The following is a 20,794-nucleotide window of genomic DNA, read 5'->3' as shown; positions in this document are numbered from 1 at the left end:
GTTCATCGAATTATATTCCTCATTAAATTCTGGTTTGGGATTATTGTGGCATCGCTACCTTTACAATCATCAAGCAACCTTTCACTAGTATATAAGACATTCAATCTTGATGTACCTTTTGATAGATAAGGACATAGTCGAAAGATCCTTACCTCACAGACGCATCAGCGGTTTCCAAATGCTGTTTCGCGCATTTCTTGGGCTTCGTGGAAGAGTTGAGAGGGTTCCGAAATTATAAGCAGAGATGAATTTTGAAGCCCCAGATTGTAATTAGATCCAACCATTAATTTAATCATCTGGTTTCCCTTATGAAACTATTTCCAATACAAAATGTCAAAGAAATAGGAATAGCATGCTGTTTTTAAGAAAATATAATATTTCTGTCAACAGGGGAGCGAGTGATAATAAGAACAAGCATTTATAAAGCATATTATTAGTATTTCCAATAACGTTTTCTAAATCAAAATAAAATGGCTAATATCTTTAATAAAGAAATATGTTTCCCTAATAACCATTTTTTACGCAGTTCTTTTAGGTTTTCATTTCGAAGTAGACAATAATTTACATGTATTACGACAATAATTTACATGTATAGACAATAATTTACATGTATTTCATTACGAAGTAGACAATAAGTCAATGGAAAAATTATTAGACGCACTATAAGATTCTATGTAAAATCTTCATTATCAGTATATACTATACAGCTGTATTGTTTTTACGCGACTGAAACCGGTTTGCACTTGTTTACGTCCGCGTATCAATCGGTTAAATGAGAAGATATATAATATAAATTCGACCATTGCATAAATTAGACGATATATTAGATAAATATATATTATTTATTATATCAGGTGTTATATGAGTATATTATAATAATTAGATCAAATTATTTGACGCACTGCAGTTTTTTAATAATTGCATGTTTTGCACGAGTTTATAAGCAATACTTTTATATTTAAACATACATGTAATGAGTTTTTAATCAGGAGATTTTTAATGTACTTAATATTTGTATTTATTTTAAACGTATTGCAATGCTAACCAGTTGATACACGAACGNTTAAATGTCTAAAAGAATAATTGCTAGTTTTGCAGGAGCTTATAAGCTATACTTTTATATTTAAACATGTAATGAGTTTTTAATCAGGAGATTTTTAATGTACTTAATATTTGTATTTATTTTAAACGTATTGCAATGCTAACCAGTTGATACACGAACGTAAACAAGTGCGAAGCTGTTTCAGTCTCGTAAAAGCAATACAGCTGTATAGTATGACCTGATAATTATATAATTTTACATAGAATCTTATAGTGCGTCTGGTAATACGGTAAAGGACAGTATCTTATTTCATTCATTTTCAGCCTAAGTATTCAAGACCATAAACAAATTCATGAGAACATCTAACAAAAGAACTGCAAATACAACTGCCGGACAGAAAACATAATTTAAGTTTATTAAGAATAAAACAATTAAAGTCTTCAGAACTCAAATTAAATATTTTAAAAATAGTCTTTTTATTGGTTATAACATTCATAATTACCTTTATTTTTATTACTAACTTTATTAATGAAGTCGGGGGTTCCACCGAAAGAAGTTTGGTTAATTAGGGTTCCGTAGCCGAGAAAAATTTAGAAATATATTTTTGAAAAATTGTCTTTATCTTAAATTAAATATTTCAAAAGTTATTATAATTTTTTTAAAGAAAAATTTTTTTTCACCACGAGAAAAATTAGCAAGCAAAATTTTTTATTAGCCCAGATAATTCAGCATTTGAGTGAATTTAAATACTAAAAAAAATTAGATTTCTCAAAACTCTTGCTTTTTTCTTCTTTTCACATTGACGTTAACACAGAGAGCACTGGCTAAAGAGAGACGAGTTTGATCTAACATTCATAAGTAACTGTTGCAAACTGTTATAAAAATAACATATTATTTGCAAAAAAAAAAGAAATAATAATAAATAAATAAATAAAAAGAGTTATTTTATATGACGTCACAGTCTCCAAATTACAGCTATAATTATTTTTTTTTTGAAAATGATAATCTTAACTTAGACCAACGAATTAAAATATTTTAAAAAAGTTAATTGTGCAACTTTAAAATACAATATACAAAAAAGTATTTTTGAAAAGTCATTATGCAACTTTAACTTAGAAATATAGTGCGTCAAGAGTTCTTAAAAAGCTATCATACAATGTCAACTAAAATATAAAGATCAAAGTATTTTTGTGAAACAATCAAAATACTTTGAAGAAGATATACACAGTCCAGTCACATTAATGTGACCACCATCTACTTTCGACGTCAACGTGAAATAACCCATCACAGAAAGTAGGTGACAGCACATTACAGTGGAGTGTATGTATAGAATGTTCTAGGGCATCGGAAAGCATTTCAATCGTTGGCGTAATACAGAAACGTAGTGATTTATCCGACGTCAAAAAGGGCATGATTATGGGCTTTCGGGCCAAGGGTGGAAGTATTTCAGAAACGGCTAATTTTGTGAACTGTTCTCGTGCCGCCGTGGTGAAAGTATAACATGTATGGCAAAATGGCACTCTTCAAAATAAGCAGCGTGGCACATGTGGTGAACCACGGGCTATAGATGACAGAGGCGAGCGAAGGCTACGAAGATGTGTTCAGGCGAATAGACGTGCAACTGTTGAGCAACTGACCGCCCAGATGAACCAAGGGGCTACCAAGAGTGTATCCTCAATAACTTTTCAGCGAACGTTGCTGCTCATGGGCCACAGCAGCAAACCCCTGGTTAATGCACCTATGCTGACTGCTGTTCATCGGCGACGAAGGCTGGAATTTGCACGCCAGTACCGCAATTGGACGTCCACAGAGTGAAGACATGTGGCTTTTTCCGATGAATCACGTTTTATGCTCCATCGGACAGATGGACGTTGGCGTATACGGCGTGAAACGTCTGAAAGCAAACACCCTGCAACAATTGTCGGAAGGATCCAGGCTGGAGGAGGGAGCATTATGGTTTGGGGAATGTTTTCCTGGCATTCACTGGGTGCACTCATCATTGGGGAAGACACGATGGATCATCACAAGTACGCATCTGCCCTTGCGGACCATGTCCACCCCTACATGCGAATGATTTTTCCTCAGAATGATGGCATCTACCAGCAGGACAATGCGAGGTGTCATACAGCTCGGAAGTGTATGTGCGTGGTTCGAAGAGCACCAGGATGAATTTACCGTACTCCCCTGGCCAGCAAACTCACCGGATTTAAACCCAATCGAGAATATGTGGGACCACCTGGATCGGGTTGTTCGCGCCATGGATCCTCAACCGCGTAATCTAGCACAGCTGGCCACGTCACTGGAATCGGCATGGCTCAACATCCCAGTGAATACCTTCAGAAATCTATTTCACTCTCTTCCTGCCCGTTTCGCAGTGGTCCGCTCTGTCAAAGGTGGTTATTCAGGCTTTTGACAGGTAGTCACATTAATGTGACTGGACTGTGTATATTTCAAAAATATTTGATAATATATCATGAAGCTATAACAAATATACATACAGAAAAGTATTTTTGGAAAATAATCAAACTATCTTCTTCTAAGTATGTTTGTTGAGATATCTTCAAATAAAATGTATGCACTAAAGTAGCAAACACTAAACACTGAACACTAACACATTTTTTAAAAGTTGACATGCATTAATTTTTTGTGTTTTTTTCAGTGCAGGAACAAAGAGAAAAAAAAAGTGAAATAAAAAGGAAACAAAATTGTTATACATCTATTGAACTCTAAAAAATTTTTTTTTTCTCGATACAAAACAAAATGGAGGTTATTGTACTGCTTCCATAGGATGAAGTTACATTATGGTTCAGTAAATTAGAATTTTATTCCATAAATTAAGATCACCCTTTCCTAAAAAAAAAAAGAAAAGAAACGCGACCCTTTTACCAGTAGTACTTGTAGTGTTAAATTAAAAAAAAATTAAACATTTTTTATTTTTTAGAAGACGTACGTATTGTCTTGAACTTTTTATGGAAACTTCATGAGTTTTCTTATAAAAAATAATAATTATATCATATCTTTGCTTTTAATGCAATTACTTTTTTTTAAATCTTTCTAACTTCAACATAAATATTTACATTTACTTTTCCCAGTTGACGAACTGATAAAAATTAATTATTTTTCTTTTGTGAATTTAAATTACTTTTGCGAATTCAAATTACTCACTTTCATTTTGACTAGAAATTAATAACAGTGATATACGGCATTTAAATCTTACGAGAATAAAGTAACAAAGAGTTTTTATTTCTGATAAAAAATAAGCGAGAAATTACAATTACGAAAAACAAAAAATTAAATTTTTTTTAAACAAGAACATGATTTATTTTTTATGATTAAAATAAATAACCTATCGAATAATTACCTTATATAAATCTTCAGTCTGTTTGCTGGATAAATATTGGAATATTGGACGAAATAAATATTGGATAATTCTCAACTAGATAATTGAAAAAAAAAAATAAAAATTGTTTCCCATGTTTTATTTAAATTTGATATCTAAAAAAGTTACCTCAAATTATAAGAACCGGGTGGTTCGAATTAAAGTTATCCTGTTTAGATTAATATAGTGTCCTTCAAAAAAGAGTATTCGAAAAAAGAGACATGAAAAAAGAGAGTCATAAAATTTTGAGACTATAAAGAGTCATAAAATTCTGAGGAATCATTATCGAGATGAATCCGTCCAAAGTTTGAATGTAATGCTGGTGTTTAACACCATTTTTCAGTTCTATCTGCTAATCAAACTTAAATAAATTAGTGAAACCTCAGTTTTACGGAGATTCAATCCGAGAATACTTTGTTAAATTTCGATGATGTTTTTGTTTTTATTCTTATTTAAATATTGAAATCGTAATAAAAGTTGCGAACATTGAGTTTGATTTTAATTTACACTTGATCCTTTTCGTTAGGAAATATTTTAGATTAAATGTAAATTAACAGTTAATCATTATTTTTAATTGGACAAGTTTTTTCATTGAACAATTATTTCCATACTAAAGAATCTCAAATTTTTAAGAAGAGTAAAGTTTTCGTTTCTTTCTTTTTTTTTCTTTATGAAAAGAGCAGCAATTTATTCAAGGATTAAGATATTTCTTGTATAAATGATACGTTTAGGTATTAAATTCGAAATATACTCGTTTGTTACTAAGTTACATAATCTTAATTAACGAGCAAGTATCTATCTTTTTTTTAGTTCCGGTTTTTCATGAAATTATTAAACAACATAATGAAATCCAAAATAATATGTTTCACATCAAGAACTTGCATGAAATCATTTTTTTTATCTTTTCATCAAAGCACATTATTATTGTCTTAAAAATATTTAGTATTTCAACATACTGTAATTTTGAAAAAAGACAGAAGAATTTTAAATAAAAAAAAATTTCATTTAGTTTTTATCTCTTCTATTACTATCTCTTCTTCGAGATGTGTTAAGTTATCTCTTCTTTGAACAACAGAACTATCTCTTCTTTGCGATGTATTGAGTTATCTCTTCTTTGAACAATTGAACTATCTCTTCTTTGCGACCTATTAAGTTTTCTCTTCTTTGAACAATGAACTATCTCTTCTTTGCGATGTATTGAGTTTTCTCTTCTTTGAACAACTGAACTATCTCTTCTTTGCGATGTGTTAAGTTTTCTCTTCTTTGAACAACTGAACTATCTCTTCTTTGCGATGAAGTTATCTCTTCTTTGAACAACTGAACTATCTTTTCTTTGCGATGAAGTTATCTCTTCTTTGAACAACTGAACTATCTCTTCTTCGCAATGAAGTTATCTCTTCCTTGAACAACTGAACTATCTATTTTTTGCGATGTGTTAAGTTTTCTCTTCTTTGAACAACTGAACTATCTCTTCTTTGCGATGTGTTAAGTTTTCTCTTCTTTGAACAATTGAACTATCTCTTCTTTGCGATGTATTGAGTTATCTCTTCCTTCAACAACAAAATTAATTTCTCGACCCTAAAAAAAATATTGATTGCCTTAACAGATGGAGAATCTAGAAAATTTCATGCCAAAGTAGACTGTCGAACAAAAAAAAAAGAAAAAAAAGAAAATGCACACTAACAAAGAACATCAATACTACAAAAATTACGAACTAACGTTCCTCTGTTGCAAAATTTCGCGTTACAAAAAGCCATAGGTTCAATGTTTATTCACTTCATGCCATTCAATAAAAATATTTCATGCGTTGACTTGAATTTCTGGGAAGTTTTCTACACCATTAAAAGCAGAAAACTTATTTCTAATGATCTTGTTGCTGTACTATACTTGCCAAACATTTAGAAATCATTCATTTTTCAGAATTTGATATATAATATATATATATATATTACTACTGTAGGGGCAATAAATGGTACATTTTTCTCAATACTGATAGTATGATTAAGTTCTAGGTTTATTGATATAAATATTTTTAAAACTTTTGATATGTTTTATGAAAAAGTGTGAAATATTATGTTATCTCTCTTTAATAATTATAGGGCATTAAAAATTTTTAGAACTTTAATCTGATTAATTGACAATTGTTGTTAAATGTCTTTCAAATTACACCCTTGCTTATTCAAATAATTGATTTTACTCGCTCTGCTAGTTAGTCAAATCACGGGAAATCAAAAATGTAATCTAAGCAAGTCAGTCTCATAAATTGTCAGAAAACAACAAATAACTCTGAAAAAAGAAAACCTAAGACCTTCACGATATTGAGAACTGTATTTTAAGTCGATACAAGAATGATTTCTTTTTGTCGTAAGGTATGTCTAATAAATCATTAATCTCAGTCGAAAGTAAAAAATCAAAACTCGCTACAACTAGTTGACTCTCTTCAATTAAATCGGGAGGCTTATGTGCGGATTCAAAAAAAGATTTCATCCGACTTATTCTCTGTTTGCTTCTAAACGAACAGCAGATGCTCTTGTATCAAAAAAGTTCTTTAGTACATTATACGGCTCTTTATATATATATATTTGACATGTTGTTCGCTTCAGATTATTTTCTTTATCAAACAAGTTCATGAACGCAAAAAGAGTCGAAAGCAAAAGATTTCGGAAATGATCAAAAGAGAAAAATAATTGATTTTGGGACTTTTTTTTTAATCTTCTTCTTTTCGCACATAGTCATAAGATATCTATTTCAGATATTAATTAACAAAATAATTAACAAAATAATTAATTTCAGATATTAATAAACAAGTGATTTTTTACTTGATTAAGCACATTTATAAATTAAATCAGACGAGATAATGATTTTGGAGAAAACTGGCTGTTTGACTTTTTTTTATATTTTATAAGTTCGTTGAAAATTTTATTTGTTTTCCCTAAAAAAAACTATACTAAATACTAAATTTTTTTATTACTAAAACCAATATTCAGGTTTACGACTACTAATGTTCAACTCCGTAGCCTTGTCATTTTGAACCCAATCCGGAAAATAATTCCTGGATAGAGTATTGGGAGAAATTTGTCTTCGTGGAGGTCTTTTTGATGGAACTAACCATCATTTGCGTTACATGGAGTGGAAGACCACGAAAATCTCCCACGGTTAGCCTGACGGCAAGGGGACGCTAACCCAAGATCTGTCTACCACTGAGGATATTTTTAAGTCAGCACTGTGGTTCGGTATCGTATCAACCAACTATTGCTGGGATCAGAAAGCGAACGCTCTATCCCCTGAGCCACCGCGACCCAGGTTATTCGAATGGAGTTTTCGAAAACTTTAATTAGGAAATCTTAAAATTAACGTAAAATTAGGATGATTCAAGAAAATAAAAGTACCAACTTAGAGGCAATTGAATAAGTATGAATAAGAAGCTTATAATTGGGTAGCTTCACCTTGCATTTTATGATAATATTTGTAGATACGGCTTGCTACATTATTCCCAATAATGCAACCAGAAAAACTTTAAATATAAGCAGTTTTAAGCAAAGAAAAATATTTTTCATAGTGACATCTATATAGCAACAGAAAATAAAGCAAAAAGTGTGATTAATAGTTACAAGAGTGATATCTGGGTATAGTAAAGTGGCTATGAATTATTTGATAAGAATTTCACTGTCTTTAATGGAAAATTGTTTTTTTTTTTCTAATTTGAAAACGGTAGGAGATGAGGGGTAAAAGTGAGCCACGAAGTTGCAGAAAGCAATGAGTTGATAGTGGGAGACATCTCTTGAATTAATTGATTCTAAAACTTTCAACGAAAAGAACTTTTTGAAACTTTTTTTCAAAATCAGTTATGGGAGAAGTGAAATAAAGAAATCTCATGTCCGAAAACTGGAATTATAGATTAATTTAAGTACAATCAAAACTCATATTAAAATAATAAAAATAACAATATTGTAAAATTTATCACTCGATAATTAAGTTATTATATATCGCATAGGATGTTCTGCAAAGACCGCTCTTAACAGTTAGTTTTCGAATCATTATCAAAAATGAAAGCAAACTTTCAAATCTTCTCTATTTTTTCCTGAATCAAACTTGTCTTGCTGTATTTAACTTTCGATTACCTGTAGTGTGATTTTTCAGATATCGATAGAGGTTTTGTTTTTGCTTTGGTTAAATATTAGTTTGAGATCCCTAGTGTGAATACCTTTTTGGTTCAGTATAACGATTCAAGAATGTATATGAAGGGTGACCTTTACGGAACACCTTTTATGTTAAAAATATTTTTTGCAATTAATGAATCTATTATCAAAAGCAATTTTGTCTATTTTACTGAAATTTATTTATACTGGTTGTTGTATAAAATTAATTATTTGGTTACGTATTTTTCTATTATTTCATTAAGTTACTACGTCAATTACTATAAAAAAAACGCTTTAAAGTAAAAAAACACGACAAACGCATGATGATATACATATTTTTAATTCAATAAATAAAATAAAATCATTTCTGTACACGGTTAATTTATTTTCAGGCTCTGACAGAACTTATACCAAAATTTAGTTTTATGACACAAATATTTTATGGAAAAATTGAATGCTGTTCGCCATATTGCCTACAAAAGATTTATGAAAGGAAGGAAAAAAAAGCACAATTCCAGAAATCTCGTTTTTTTACGATATGTTGAAGCATTCATATTTAAGGAGGATGGAAAAAATATTCCGAAATAGAATATAAGAATTTTATTTGAAGTAAGAATAAGATTCTGGATTAGTATTTGAACCGAAATTTATTTTTCTTCTTCTTGTATTTGAATAAGTTCCAACTAGGATGCTCAATTTTATTTAAAAAAAATTATCCTAACAAGAATATTTTAGTTTTTCAGTTATGAAAAGTAAAAAAAGAAAGTTCCTTTTAAATTAATTTTTTTTCCTTTGTACTTTTTAAACATAAAAACCAAACCATCATCAAAATGTAATCTTCTCTTTCAATTTTACAATCTTATTTAAAAAGACTTACTATATAAGGGTTGACTCAAATTTTCTAGAATTTTTGTAAGCCTTCTGGGACCCGAGTTTAAACAAAGGCAGAAATGTGATTTTTACTTTGAAATATGTAGTTTGGAAAAAAAAATTATTCTCAAATACATTTAGAAATATTTTTTTAAAAATGTCAATCAATATAATATAATTTATGTTGTTTAATTTATTTTTAATTTTACATAAAAATTACAACTTTTTATTTTTAGCGCATTCTAGATACTGTAGGATATTTTTATAGTGGAATTCCCATAAAATACAGAATGGGATACCTGATAGTGACGTAGTGCGGGTATCTCGAACGTGATTGGTTGTTGAAACGGGGTAATTGTTTATTATAGCTACTGCTCTTACCATTCTACATCGAGTAAGCCAAGCCGATTAAGTATCAATTCCCTTAAGTGACACATTCTAAATTCCTTCTCAAAAATTCTTTCTCACAGATTTCAATTACTTCACAATATATTTTCGCAGAGACTTAACACATAGACAGACACGAAGCCGTGTTTAACATAAACAGACTAATTATGCATCGAAGTTGCCAGGTACACAAAGCAAAAATATATCACGGTTACAATAAAATATGTAAATAAATAATAAATCTGAGTTAAGTAAAAGAAGCAGACGAGAAAGAATTATATTTCAACAAATTCGATGTGCGATACGTCTCTTTATTTAATTAACTTATCGTTAATTAACTTATAGTCAATTATCTAATGGTTAATTAACTTTTCGTTAATTAGCATTCAAACTTATTTTATTTTATATTATATCCGTCGTTGCACAGCCGACACAATTTTGGGTTTGGAATTACTGATTCTCAACTCCGTAGCTTTGTAATTTCGAAGCAATTGAGAAGACTAGGAACTCCTGGTTCATTACCACCAGAGGTAATTAATAACTGTAAATTTTAACAAATTGTAAATTTGACCATAAGTAAATTTTACCATATTATGGTAGTTTTAAACATGCTTTTTTAGTGTGTAATGTTTCATCAGAATAAAATAACTATTCTAATTTTGTGTGTTAAAAAACAATGAATTTTATAATAAATGCTAAAAGATACGTGCTGGTACATGCAACTTAATTTCAAGTAATACCATAATTTATTGTTTAATAGACGAAAAGTAATCACATCTCAAAAAAATTTATATTTTATTTGAAGCAAATGCGAATGTTTTTAGAATAATGACAACAATATAGCATATTATTTAACGCCATGTCTTTCACATTAATAAAACTAATACCAACAATAGACAAAGAAAGACCTAATTCATATTTATTTTTAAACAAACGAAAAGAAATTAACTATGCTCTGTAATAATTTGTTTGTATCACATTTCGGTATTACAACAATGTTAATACCATCGTCTCCAAGTTAACAATGCGCGCTTGCACAAAATCTCATTTCAACAATTAAAGAACACCATTTCTTGTTAAACTCTTGAGAAAATTGGTTGAATTTCTTGAGTTAAGAATTTATTCTGAAATAAAATGTCTAAACTTTTGAGATATATTCGAAAAAAGCTGTAAGTAATGAGCATTTGATAATTTTAAGTAGACATATGTTAAATTGACATATGTTTGTAGAAAATTTTAAATTAAATTTAAAAAAAAGTTAAATAACTCTAAGTAATAGTTATTTTTTATGTGCATTATTGTCGCCAAATTTGTTACATTTATCTTTCAGTTTTATTTAAGGCCTCACATACCTTTTAATAGGTAAAAAATGAGAGAAAACGAGCAATTTTCAATCATCTGCCAATTTTATAATAATTATTCTAAAAATACCAAATTTTGAAATATGACACTATACATAGTCTACATTTTGAAAACAATGCAAAAATTTTTTTCAAAAATTAAGAAATTTCTTAATTAATTGAAATTTTAATTCAATAAAATTTTTCTGTTTTTATTTGCGCGCAAGCTTCTGGAAAAAGTTTACATAATATTTGCTTGATTTTTTTTGTGAGTATAGAAATATATGGTAAAACTAAAATGACGAAGAATGAACAAATAATTTTACTTTTTTCTCTATGCAAAAATTTTTTTAAAATTTATTAAAAAATTTTAACAAAAAAAATTGCTATTTCATTTTTTTAAATGTCAATACATTAATCCCACCTTCAAATGGCTTCGTTAATTTATAGAAACAGGTATTTGAGACCTGCTGTAAAAATTTTGTGCAATTCTAATCAATAGTTTTCGAGATATTGTGCGCGCAAGGTGTAAAAATAGCATTTTGAGATAAATGAGTTTAAACACAAAACAGGACATATTTTATTAAAGAAAATGTATGACTTATTTTTTCGATAACTTTTGATCTAATGTGAATTTTTTTATGCTTTCTTTTTCCAAATTTTCAGAAAGATCCATAGAATAGAATAAAATATTATTAAAAAAAAATCGATTTTTTGAAGCATTAAAAGGTATGTGAGGCCTTAAGTAAATTTCTATAAACTACTTATACGTTATCATTACATATTTCTCTGAAATCAACTTTGACCATCAACATAAGTTACTTTAGATAGTGATCTTATTTAGATATTGATTGTAATAATAACAAACTTTTACCAAATTCAATTTAACCTATAAGCCGAATTGCTTTAAAATTATTTTGATTATTAAAAAAGAAAAACTGAAAAACTATTCCAATAACGTTTTTCTTTCTTTCTTAAAGCATTTTGTTTCATTTGGTAAAGTTGTAAAATTCATAAAATTATAAGTACACTGCAGAATTCCATTAAAATCGCAACATTTTTCTTCGAGGAAAAAAAAAACTCTTTACAAGTGCTTGTATTAAAATATTTGCTGAATTCAAATCTATAAAGTTAAACGTCATCAAATAAAAAACAATTTAACTTTTTTCATGATTTTTTGAAAAACTCATGCAATGACGGACATATGAATATTTCCAATAAAAACGGATTAAAACGCTTATTACATATGACTATAGCTGTATCATTTTAAAGACATTAATAATTAGGAAAATATTAAATGCAATAATATTAATAAGCGTTTTAGGGAAGACGAAAATAACTTGTGCAATCCTTTATTCTAGCTTTAAAATTCAATTTATGATTAGTAATTCAGTTTAATTGGCAGGTCATACTTATTGCACTTTCATTAACACAAAGTATGTCTATTTTCAGTTTCTTTCATATTATAAAATCATTATTAACATAATGTTTTTTTTTTCACATTTAAGCGCACTAATTATTTAACTATTACTTAATTTTCTTTACTTATTATTACTTCTAAGCAACACCACTTTGATTCTCCTTAAATTATAATTTTGTTTCAAAAGTTCCTTTTTCTAAAACTAAAATTCAAACTCGTATTTTCTGATAAGAAACTTGTTAATTTTTGATTTTATTAGCTTAATTTTTTTTTTGTGCAAAAAATTTATCGAAAAACTTTCTTAAAGATTAGATTTTACTTATTCATGAAATAAGGACTAATTTCTACAGTGAAAAAAATTGAAGCAAAGTATAAATAAGCTTTTTAACTCAAAAATATCATCAAAATATTTTGAATTTAATAATAAATAAATTTAATTATATTATTGTGAAAGTTATGTCTTTACGCCAAAAAAATTATCAATAATATGATGTATCAGTTTATCCCCCCCCCCCCAAAAAAAATGTAGGGTATAAACTATCAAAATATGGTAAAATTTAACATTTTTCTGGCTCTAGGGGAACAACAAAAACTCAGTAACTTTTTATCGAAGCGCTTTGGTGAAGATTTTGATAAAAATATCTATGAAATATGGTTATTTAATATATGAAAAAATAAGTTAATCTGTTAAAATTTGTAACTTTAATCATGCTACTTTAGAGCATGACATAAGAAAACACTAAATTGGTTCAATTTAATTTTCAGTTTTGCATTAATCACCAAATGTGTGGTAATGAGAAATATAATTTTAAAATTCAGAATTTCCGGTTAACCATTACCATATGAACGGAAAGATTGCCAAATGAATGGTTTAAATATCGTATGTTTAGGTTTTATTAATCATAAATATGTTTTTTTTTTAAACCAGGAATCTGATCACAATACAGAGCGGTAATTTTAACAGAATTTTTTCACCCTGTAGGAATTGCAGTGTGCTAACTTTAAACTGATTTTTTTTCTGACAATTCTTCTTCTAACGATATAATTTTTTCTATTAATAGACACGATGCTTTGAATATAGGACTTAATTCTGGAACAGAGTATTATCACAAAATTATAGAGACATTTAGAAAATTATCTTCATAATGCACAAAAGCATTAAAAAACTAAATACAAATCATCTTTCTAGTTGAGAAAGCATTTGCAACATCAATAAATTTTTTACCTTAAAGTTAATAGTTAAAAATCAAATTATGAATATTAGCTTTATAATTTATGAAAAGATTGGAAATATATTTAAATCATCTTTTTAGTTTGATTTAAATATTTTAGTTCTAGGTAAGAGTAAGACAAATTCAGATTGTATTTTAATTTAGTTCCAAGGGAAAGAAGGATAACGATAAGTTCCAGTTGAGGGACTGGAACGAGGTTCTTGCTGAGCAAAAAACGATTGAGGAAAACAGCTCTGCAGAGGCTCTGGATGAGCAATTGGATAAAGCAAATGCAGTGGATGAGGAAGTAGTTAAATATGTTGAGGAAGTGGTAGAGAAAAGCACTGCAGATGAAAAAAATGCTGAAATTGATAATAAGTTTCAGTTGAGAGATTGGAATGAAGCTCTTGCCGAGCAAGAAATGGTTGAAAGAAACAGAGCTGCAGAGGCTCTGGGTGAGAAATGGGATAAGGAAACTGCAGTAGTTGAGGAAACTGCTAAACATGATGAAGAAGTTTTAGAGAAAAATACTGCAGATGAAATTGATAATGAGTTTCAGTTAAGAGACTGGAACGATGTTCTTGCTGAACAGAAAACTGTTGAAAACGACAGAGCTTCAGAGGCTCTTGATAAGAAATTGGATAAAAAAACTATAGTGGATGAGGAAACTATAAGGGATGTTAAATTCGACAAGTTCCCTTTAAAGATCCGGGACTATGTTATTATAGGACAGGCGGTAATTGACATTAAGAAAAATAGGCCTGTAAAACATGATTTCAATTTTATGGGAATTTCAACTGCACACTACAAACGGATGATGAGAGATTTCCAAAAGTGTGAAAGAGAGAAACGGAACAAAAGTTCCTTATTATAGAAACGTTGAAAAGTTTCCCAAGAATTCCGATTATGACATTTGACCTAGTTTGACTCTTACCCGATTTAGACACTCACTCGATTTTGACCCTTTCCCGATTGTGATACATAAGTGGTTTTGATACAAATAAGAAAAAACCCTAGCACCTTGACAGGGCATTGTGTTTAATGTGTTGCATAAATATTTTCTCTACGGACAATATTGTGGAGATTTTCCCGATTTTGACATTAAAAAAATGCCTAGCACATTGACAGGACATTGTGTTTAATATGCTGCATAAAATAATTTCTCTACGGACAATATTGTGGAGAATTTCCAGATTTTGACATTAAAAAAATCCTAGCACATTGACAGGACATTGTGTTTAATGTGCTCCATGAAATATACTTCCGAGGATTTTGAAAGATTTTGAGAATGGAGACTGACTCAAAGGACTATNAATCTTCTCTTTCAATTTTACAATCATATTTAAAAAGACTTACTATATAAGGGTTGACTCAAATTTTCTAGAATTTTTGTAAGCCTTCTGGGACCCGAGCTTAAACAAAGGCAGAAATGTGATTTTTACTTTGAAATATGTAGTTTGGAAAAAAAAAATTATTCTCAAATATATTTAGAAATATTTTTTTAAAGATGTTAACCAATATAATATAATTTATTTTGTTTAATTTATTTTTAATTTTGCATAAAAATTACAACTTTTTATTTTTAGCGCATTCTAGATATGGTAGTATATTTTTATAGTGGATTTCACACAAAATACAGAATGGGATACCTGATAGTGACGTAGTGTGGGTTCTCAATCCTGATTGGTTGTTGAAACGTAGCCTTTCTTTATGACAGCGGCTGTTCTTTCCAGTCTACTACGGGTAAGCCAAGCCCGTCAAGAATCAATTCTCTTAAGTAACACATTCTAAATTCTGTATCAAAGATTTCAATTCCTTTACTATATATTTTAATAGACTTAACACAAAGGCAGACACTAAGCCATGTGAAACATAAGCAAACTAATTATGCATCGAAGTTGCCAGGTACACAAAACGAAAATATATCACGGTTACAATAAAATATGTAAATAAATAATAAATCCAAGTTAAGTAAAAGAAGCAGACGAGAAAGAATCATATTTCAACAAATTGTTATTTAATTATTATTAATCTGTACTTAATTAACTTATCGTTAATTAACTTATAGTTAATTAAAGTATCGTTAATTAACTTATCGTCAATTAACATTCTAACTTATTTTATTTTATATTATATCTGTTGTTGCACAGCCGACCAAATTTTGGGTTTACGACTACTGATGTTGAATTCCGTAGCCTTGTAATGTCGAGGCAATCTAGAAGACTAGGAAACTCTTGGATCAGTACCACCAGAGGTAATTAATAATTGTAAATTTTAACATAATTGTAAATTTGACCATAAGTAAATTTTACCATATCATGGTAGTTTTAAACATGCTTTTTTTAGCGTGTAATGTTTCATCAGAATAAAATAACTATTCTAATTTTGTGTGTTAAAAGACAATGAATTTTATATTAAATGCTAAAAGATACGTGCTGGTACTACATGCAATTTAATTTCAAGTAATACTATAATTTATTTTTTAATAGACGAAAAGTAATCATTTTTCAAAAAAATTCATATTTTATGTGAAGCATATGTGAATGTTTTTAAAATTATGACTACAATATAACACATTATTTAACGCCATGTCTTTTACGTTAATAATGCTATTACCAACAATAGACAAAAAAACCTAATTCATATTTATTTTTAAACAAACGAAAAGAAATTAACTATGTTCTATAATAATTAGTTTGTATCATATTTCGGTATTACAACAATGTTAATACCATCGTCTCCAAGTTAACAATGCGCGCTTGCACAAAATCTCATTTCAACAATTAAAGAACTCCATTTCTTGTTAAACTCTTGAGAAAATTGGTTGAATTTCTTGAGTTAAGAATTTATTCTGAAATAAAATGTCTAAACTTTTGAGATATATTCGGAAAAAGCTGTAAGTAATGAGCATTTGATAATTTTAAGTAGACATATGTTAAATTGACATATGTTTGTATAAAATTTTAAATTAAATTAAAAAAAAGTTAAACAACTCTAAGTAATAGTTATTTTTTATGTGCATTATTGTCGCCAAATTTGTTACATTTATCGTTTAGTTTTATTTAAGTAAATTTCCATAAACTACTTATACTTTATTTTATATATTTCTTTGAAATCAACTTTGATCATCAACATAAGTTACTTTAGATAGGATCACATTTAGATATTGATTGTAATAATAACAAACTTTTACCAAATTCAATTTTACCTATAAGCCGAATTAGTTTAAAATTATTTTGATTATTAAAAAAGAAAAACTGATAAACCACTTAGAATAATTTTTCTTTTCTTTCTTAAAGCATTTTGTTTCATTTGGTAAAGTTCTAAAATTCATAAAATTATAAGTACCCTGCAGAATTCCATTAAAATCGGAAAAATTTTGGTTCGAGGAAGAAAAAAAACTCTTTCAAAGTGCGAGCATTAAAATATTTGCTGAATGCAAATCTTTAAAGTTAAACGTCATCAAATAAAAAACAATTTGATTTTTTTTCACGATTTTTGGAAAAACTCATGGAATGGCGGACATATGGATATTTCAAATAAAAACTGATAAAAACGCTTATTACATATGACTATAGATGTATCATTTTAAAGATATTAATAATTAAAAAAATATTAAATGCAATTATATTAATAAGCGTTTCAGAGAAGACAGAAATAACTTGTGCAATCCCTTATTCTAGCTTTAAAATTCAATTTATGATTAGAAATTCAGTTTAATTGGCGAGTCATACTTATTGCACTTTCATTAACACAAAGTATGTTCATTTTCAGTTTCTTTCATATTATAAAATCATTATTAACATAATGTTTTTTTTTCACACTAATTATTTAACTATTACTTAATTTTCTTTACTTATTATTACTTCTAAGCAACATCACTTCGATTCTCCTTAAATTATAATTTTGTTTCAATAGTTCCTCTTTCTAAAATATATATAATTGAAGCAAAATTGAAGCAAAGTATAAGTAAGCTTTTCAACTCAAAAATATCATCAAAATATTTTGAATTATGTAATAAATAAATGTAATTATATTATTGTGAAAGTTATGTCTTTACGCCAAGAAAATTATCAATAATATGATGTATCAGTTTATCACCCCACAAAAAAATTTTAGGGTATAAACTATCAAAATATGGTAAAATTTACCATTTTTTTGGCTTTATGGGAACAACAAAAACTCATTAACTTTTTACCGAAGTGCTTTGGTGGTGATTTCGATGAAAATAACTATGAAATATGGTTATTTAATATCTGAAAAAATTAGTTAATTTGTAATTTGTAACTTTAATTATGCTACTTTAGAGCATGATATAAACAAACATTAAATTAGTTCAATTTAATTTTCAGTTCTGTATTAATTACTAAATGTGTGGTAATTAGAAATATAATTTTAAAATTCAGAATTTCCGGTTAGCCATTACCATATGAATGGAAATATTGCCAAATGAATGGTTTAAATATCGTATGTTTAGGTTTTATTAATCATAAATATGTTTTTTTTTTTTATATTTTTTTTTATCAGGAATCTGATTAGTTAACTTTAAGCAGACTTTTATAACGAATTTTTTCCTATTATTAGTCAAGATGCACTGAATATAAGACTTAATTCAAGAACAGAGAATACTATCATAAAATTATAGAGACATTTAGAAAATTAATTTCATAATGTACAAAAACATTAAAAATATAAAGACAAATCATCTTTCTTGCTGAAAAACGTTTGCTGCATCAATAAGTTTTTTTTACCTTAAAGTCAATAGTGAAAAATCAAATTAAGAAAATTAGCTTTATGATTTACAAAAAGATTGGAAATGAATTTAAGATAATCTTCTTAGTTTGATTTCAATATTTTAGTTATAGATAATAGTAAGAAAAATTTAGATTGTATCTTTATTTAGTTCCAAGGGAAAGAAGGATAAGAATAAGTTCCAGTTGAGGGACTGGAACGAGGTTCTTGCCGAGCAGAAAACGATTGAGAAAGAACACAGAGCTTCAGAGGCTCTAGATATGAAATTGGATAAGGATACAGCAGTGGATGAGGGAACTGCTAAATGTGTAGAGGAAGTGGTGGAGAAAAACACCGCAAGTGAAATTGATAATGAGTTCCAGTTGAGAGACTGGGACGAAGTTGTTGACGAGCAGGAAATGTTTGACAGAAACAGAGCCGCAGAGGTTCTGGATAAGAAATTGGATGAGGAAGCTGCAGTGGTTGAGGAAACTGCTGAATATGTTGATGAAGTTTTAGAGAGAAGCCCTGCAGTTGAAATTCATTATGAGTTTCAGTTACGAGACTGGAACGTTGTTCTTGCTGAGCAGGAAATTGTTGAAAACGACGGAGCAGCTCTTGATAAAAAATTGGATAAAAAAACTGCAGTGGATGTGGAAGGTATAAGGAATGCTAAATTCGAAAAGTTCCCTTTAAAGATCCGGGACTATGTCCTTATAGGACAGGCTGTACTTGACATCAAGAAGAATAGAGCTGTGAAAGGTGATTTCAATTTCATGGGAATTTCAACTGCACACTACAAACGGATGGTGAGAGATTTCCGAAAGTGTGAAAGAGAGATGCGGAACAAAAGTTCCTTCTTCTAGAAATGTTGAAAAGTCTCACAGAAATTCCGATTTTGACATTTAACCTATTTTGACTTTTATCCGATATAGACACTCACTCGATTTTGACCCTTTCCTGATTGTGACACATAACCGGTTTTGATACACAAAAAAAATTTAGCACATTGACAGGACATTGTGTTTAATGTGGCTACATAACTATTTTCTCTACGGACAGTAATGTGGAGATTCTCCCGATTTTGACATAAAAAAAATCATAGCACATTGACAGGACATTATGTTTAATGTGCTACATACATATTTTCTCCACGGACAGTATTGTGGTGATTTTCCCGATTTTGACATAAAAAAATCATGGCACATTGACAGGACATTGTGTTTAATGTGCTTCATGAAATATTTTTCCGCTGTCAACATTGTGAAGATTTTGAAAATGGTGACTAACCCAAACAGGACATTGTGTTCCTTGAGTCCGTAACTTCTGAGCCTCACAGCATGATAGTCAATTTTGTGGCATGAATAATTGTATTAATATCATTGAATAAATAATAAATAGTCTTTTTGCCACAAAATGCTTCAGTCATTATTCTACATATAAATAGAGATTTCATGTTGTTTCTTATGTGTGTTTACGCGAACAGACTATTCTTTATTCTCAACAATAGTAATTACAACAACTGTCATCAATTAAAACTTAAAAAATTAAGTAACTACCGAGTTTGCTGGTACTATTCTATAACTTACTGGCACTTTTATATATTCTAATATCTTATTGTATTAGCATAATGTGAAAAAGAAAGAAAAACTTAAAATTATGTAGTAAAATAAAATGTATGAATTGAGTTGCTTTAGGTTAACTATTAAAACTAAATTTAAAATTACCATATGAAATACCATATTAAAATTACCAATTTAAAATAAGTTGTTGATTACTAACTTTTAAAATTAAACTTAAAACGAACTATGCTGAATGATTTCAGAAATTCGGATGTGAAATCTGGCAATTGGTTTGAAACATTAATATCATTTATAATAATTATAAAAATCGTTTGCTTCTAGGGTTGATTTAATTCAAATTTATAAAACTCAGCTAATATACGAAAGGATGGGTATGTTTTGTGATTTATAGACTAATGTGAAAAACAACGTGAATTAAATTCGAAAATGGTGACAAGAAATGAAACAAGAACCTCCCCCAGTGCTTAAGCATTTAACTAATTACACTGAGAAGAGTCATTTGGTGTCTTGCACACTCATATTTGGTGTTAGAAATAACATTTTGGTGTTTAGGGACTAAGGAAAGTTCTTGTTCAGAGAGTTAGAGAGCCGAAACTATAGTATGTCCATTTCTAAACTTGATTTGTGCTTTTATAATGTTTTTAACTTTGGTCAGCTAATTTTATTTAAAAAAATTAATATTCGTAATTAAA

At 28.7% G+C, this 20,794-nt stretch overlaps 1 protein-coding gene across 1 annotated transcript; it reads left to right on the top strand.

The window, feature by feature from the left end:
• The first annotated feature begins 15,378 nt into the window (after window positions 1-15,378).
• Window positions 15,379-19,898, top strand: LOC122270639 (uncharacterized). Its single transcript, XM_043048889.2, has 2 exons — window positions 15,379-15,531; window positions 18,692-19,898. The coding sequence occupies exon 2, from the start codon at window positions 18,801-18,803 to the stop codon at window positions 19,383-19,385; it is 585 nt and encodes a 194-aa protein (XP_042904823.1). The 5' UTR covers window positions 15,379-15,531; window positions 18,692-18,800; the 3' UTR covers window positions 19,386-19,898.
• The last annotated feature ends 896 nt before the right edge of the window (window positions 19,899-20,794 follow it).

Source organism: Parasteatoda tepidariorum, chromosome 8, assembly GCF_043381705.1.
Source record: "Parasteatoda tepidariorum isolate YZ-2023 chromosome 8, CAS_Ptep_4.0, whole genome shotgun sequence".
NCBI classification, from domain to species: domain Eukaryota; kingdom Metazoa; phylum Arthropoda; class Arachnida; order Araneae; family Theridiidae; genus Parasteatoda; species Parasteatoda tepidariorum.
Note: the sequence above shows the minus strand (reverse complement) of the source record. Positions and strands in the feature narration are given on the sequence as shown.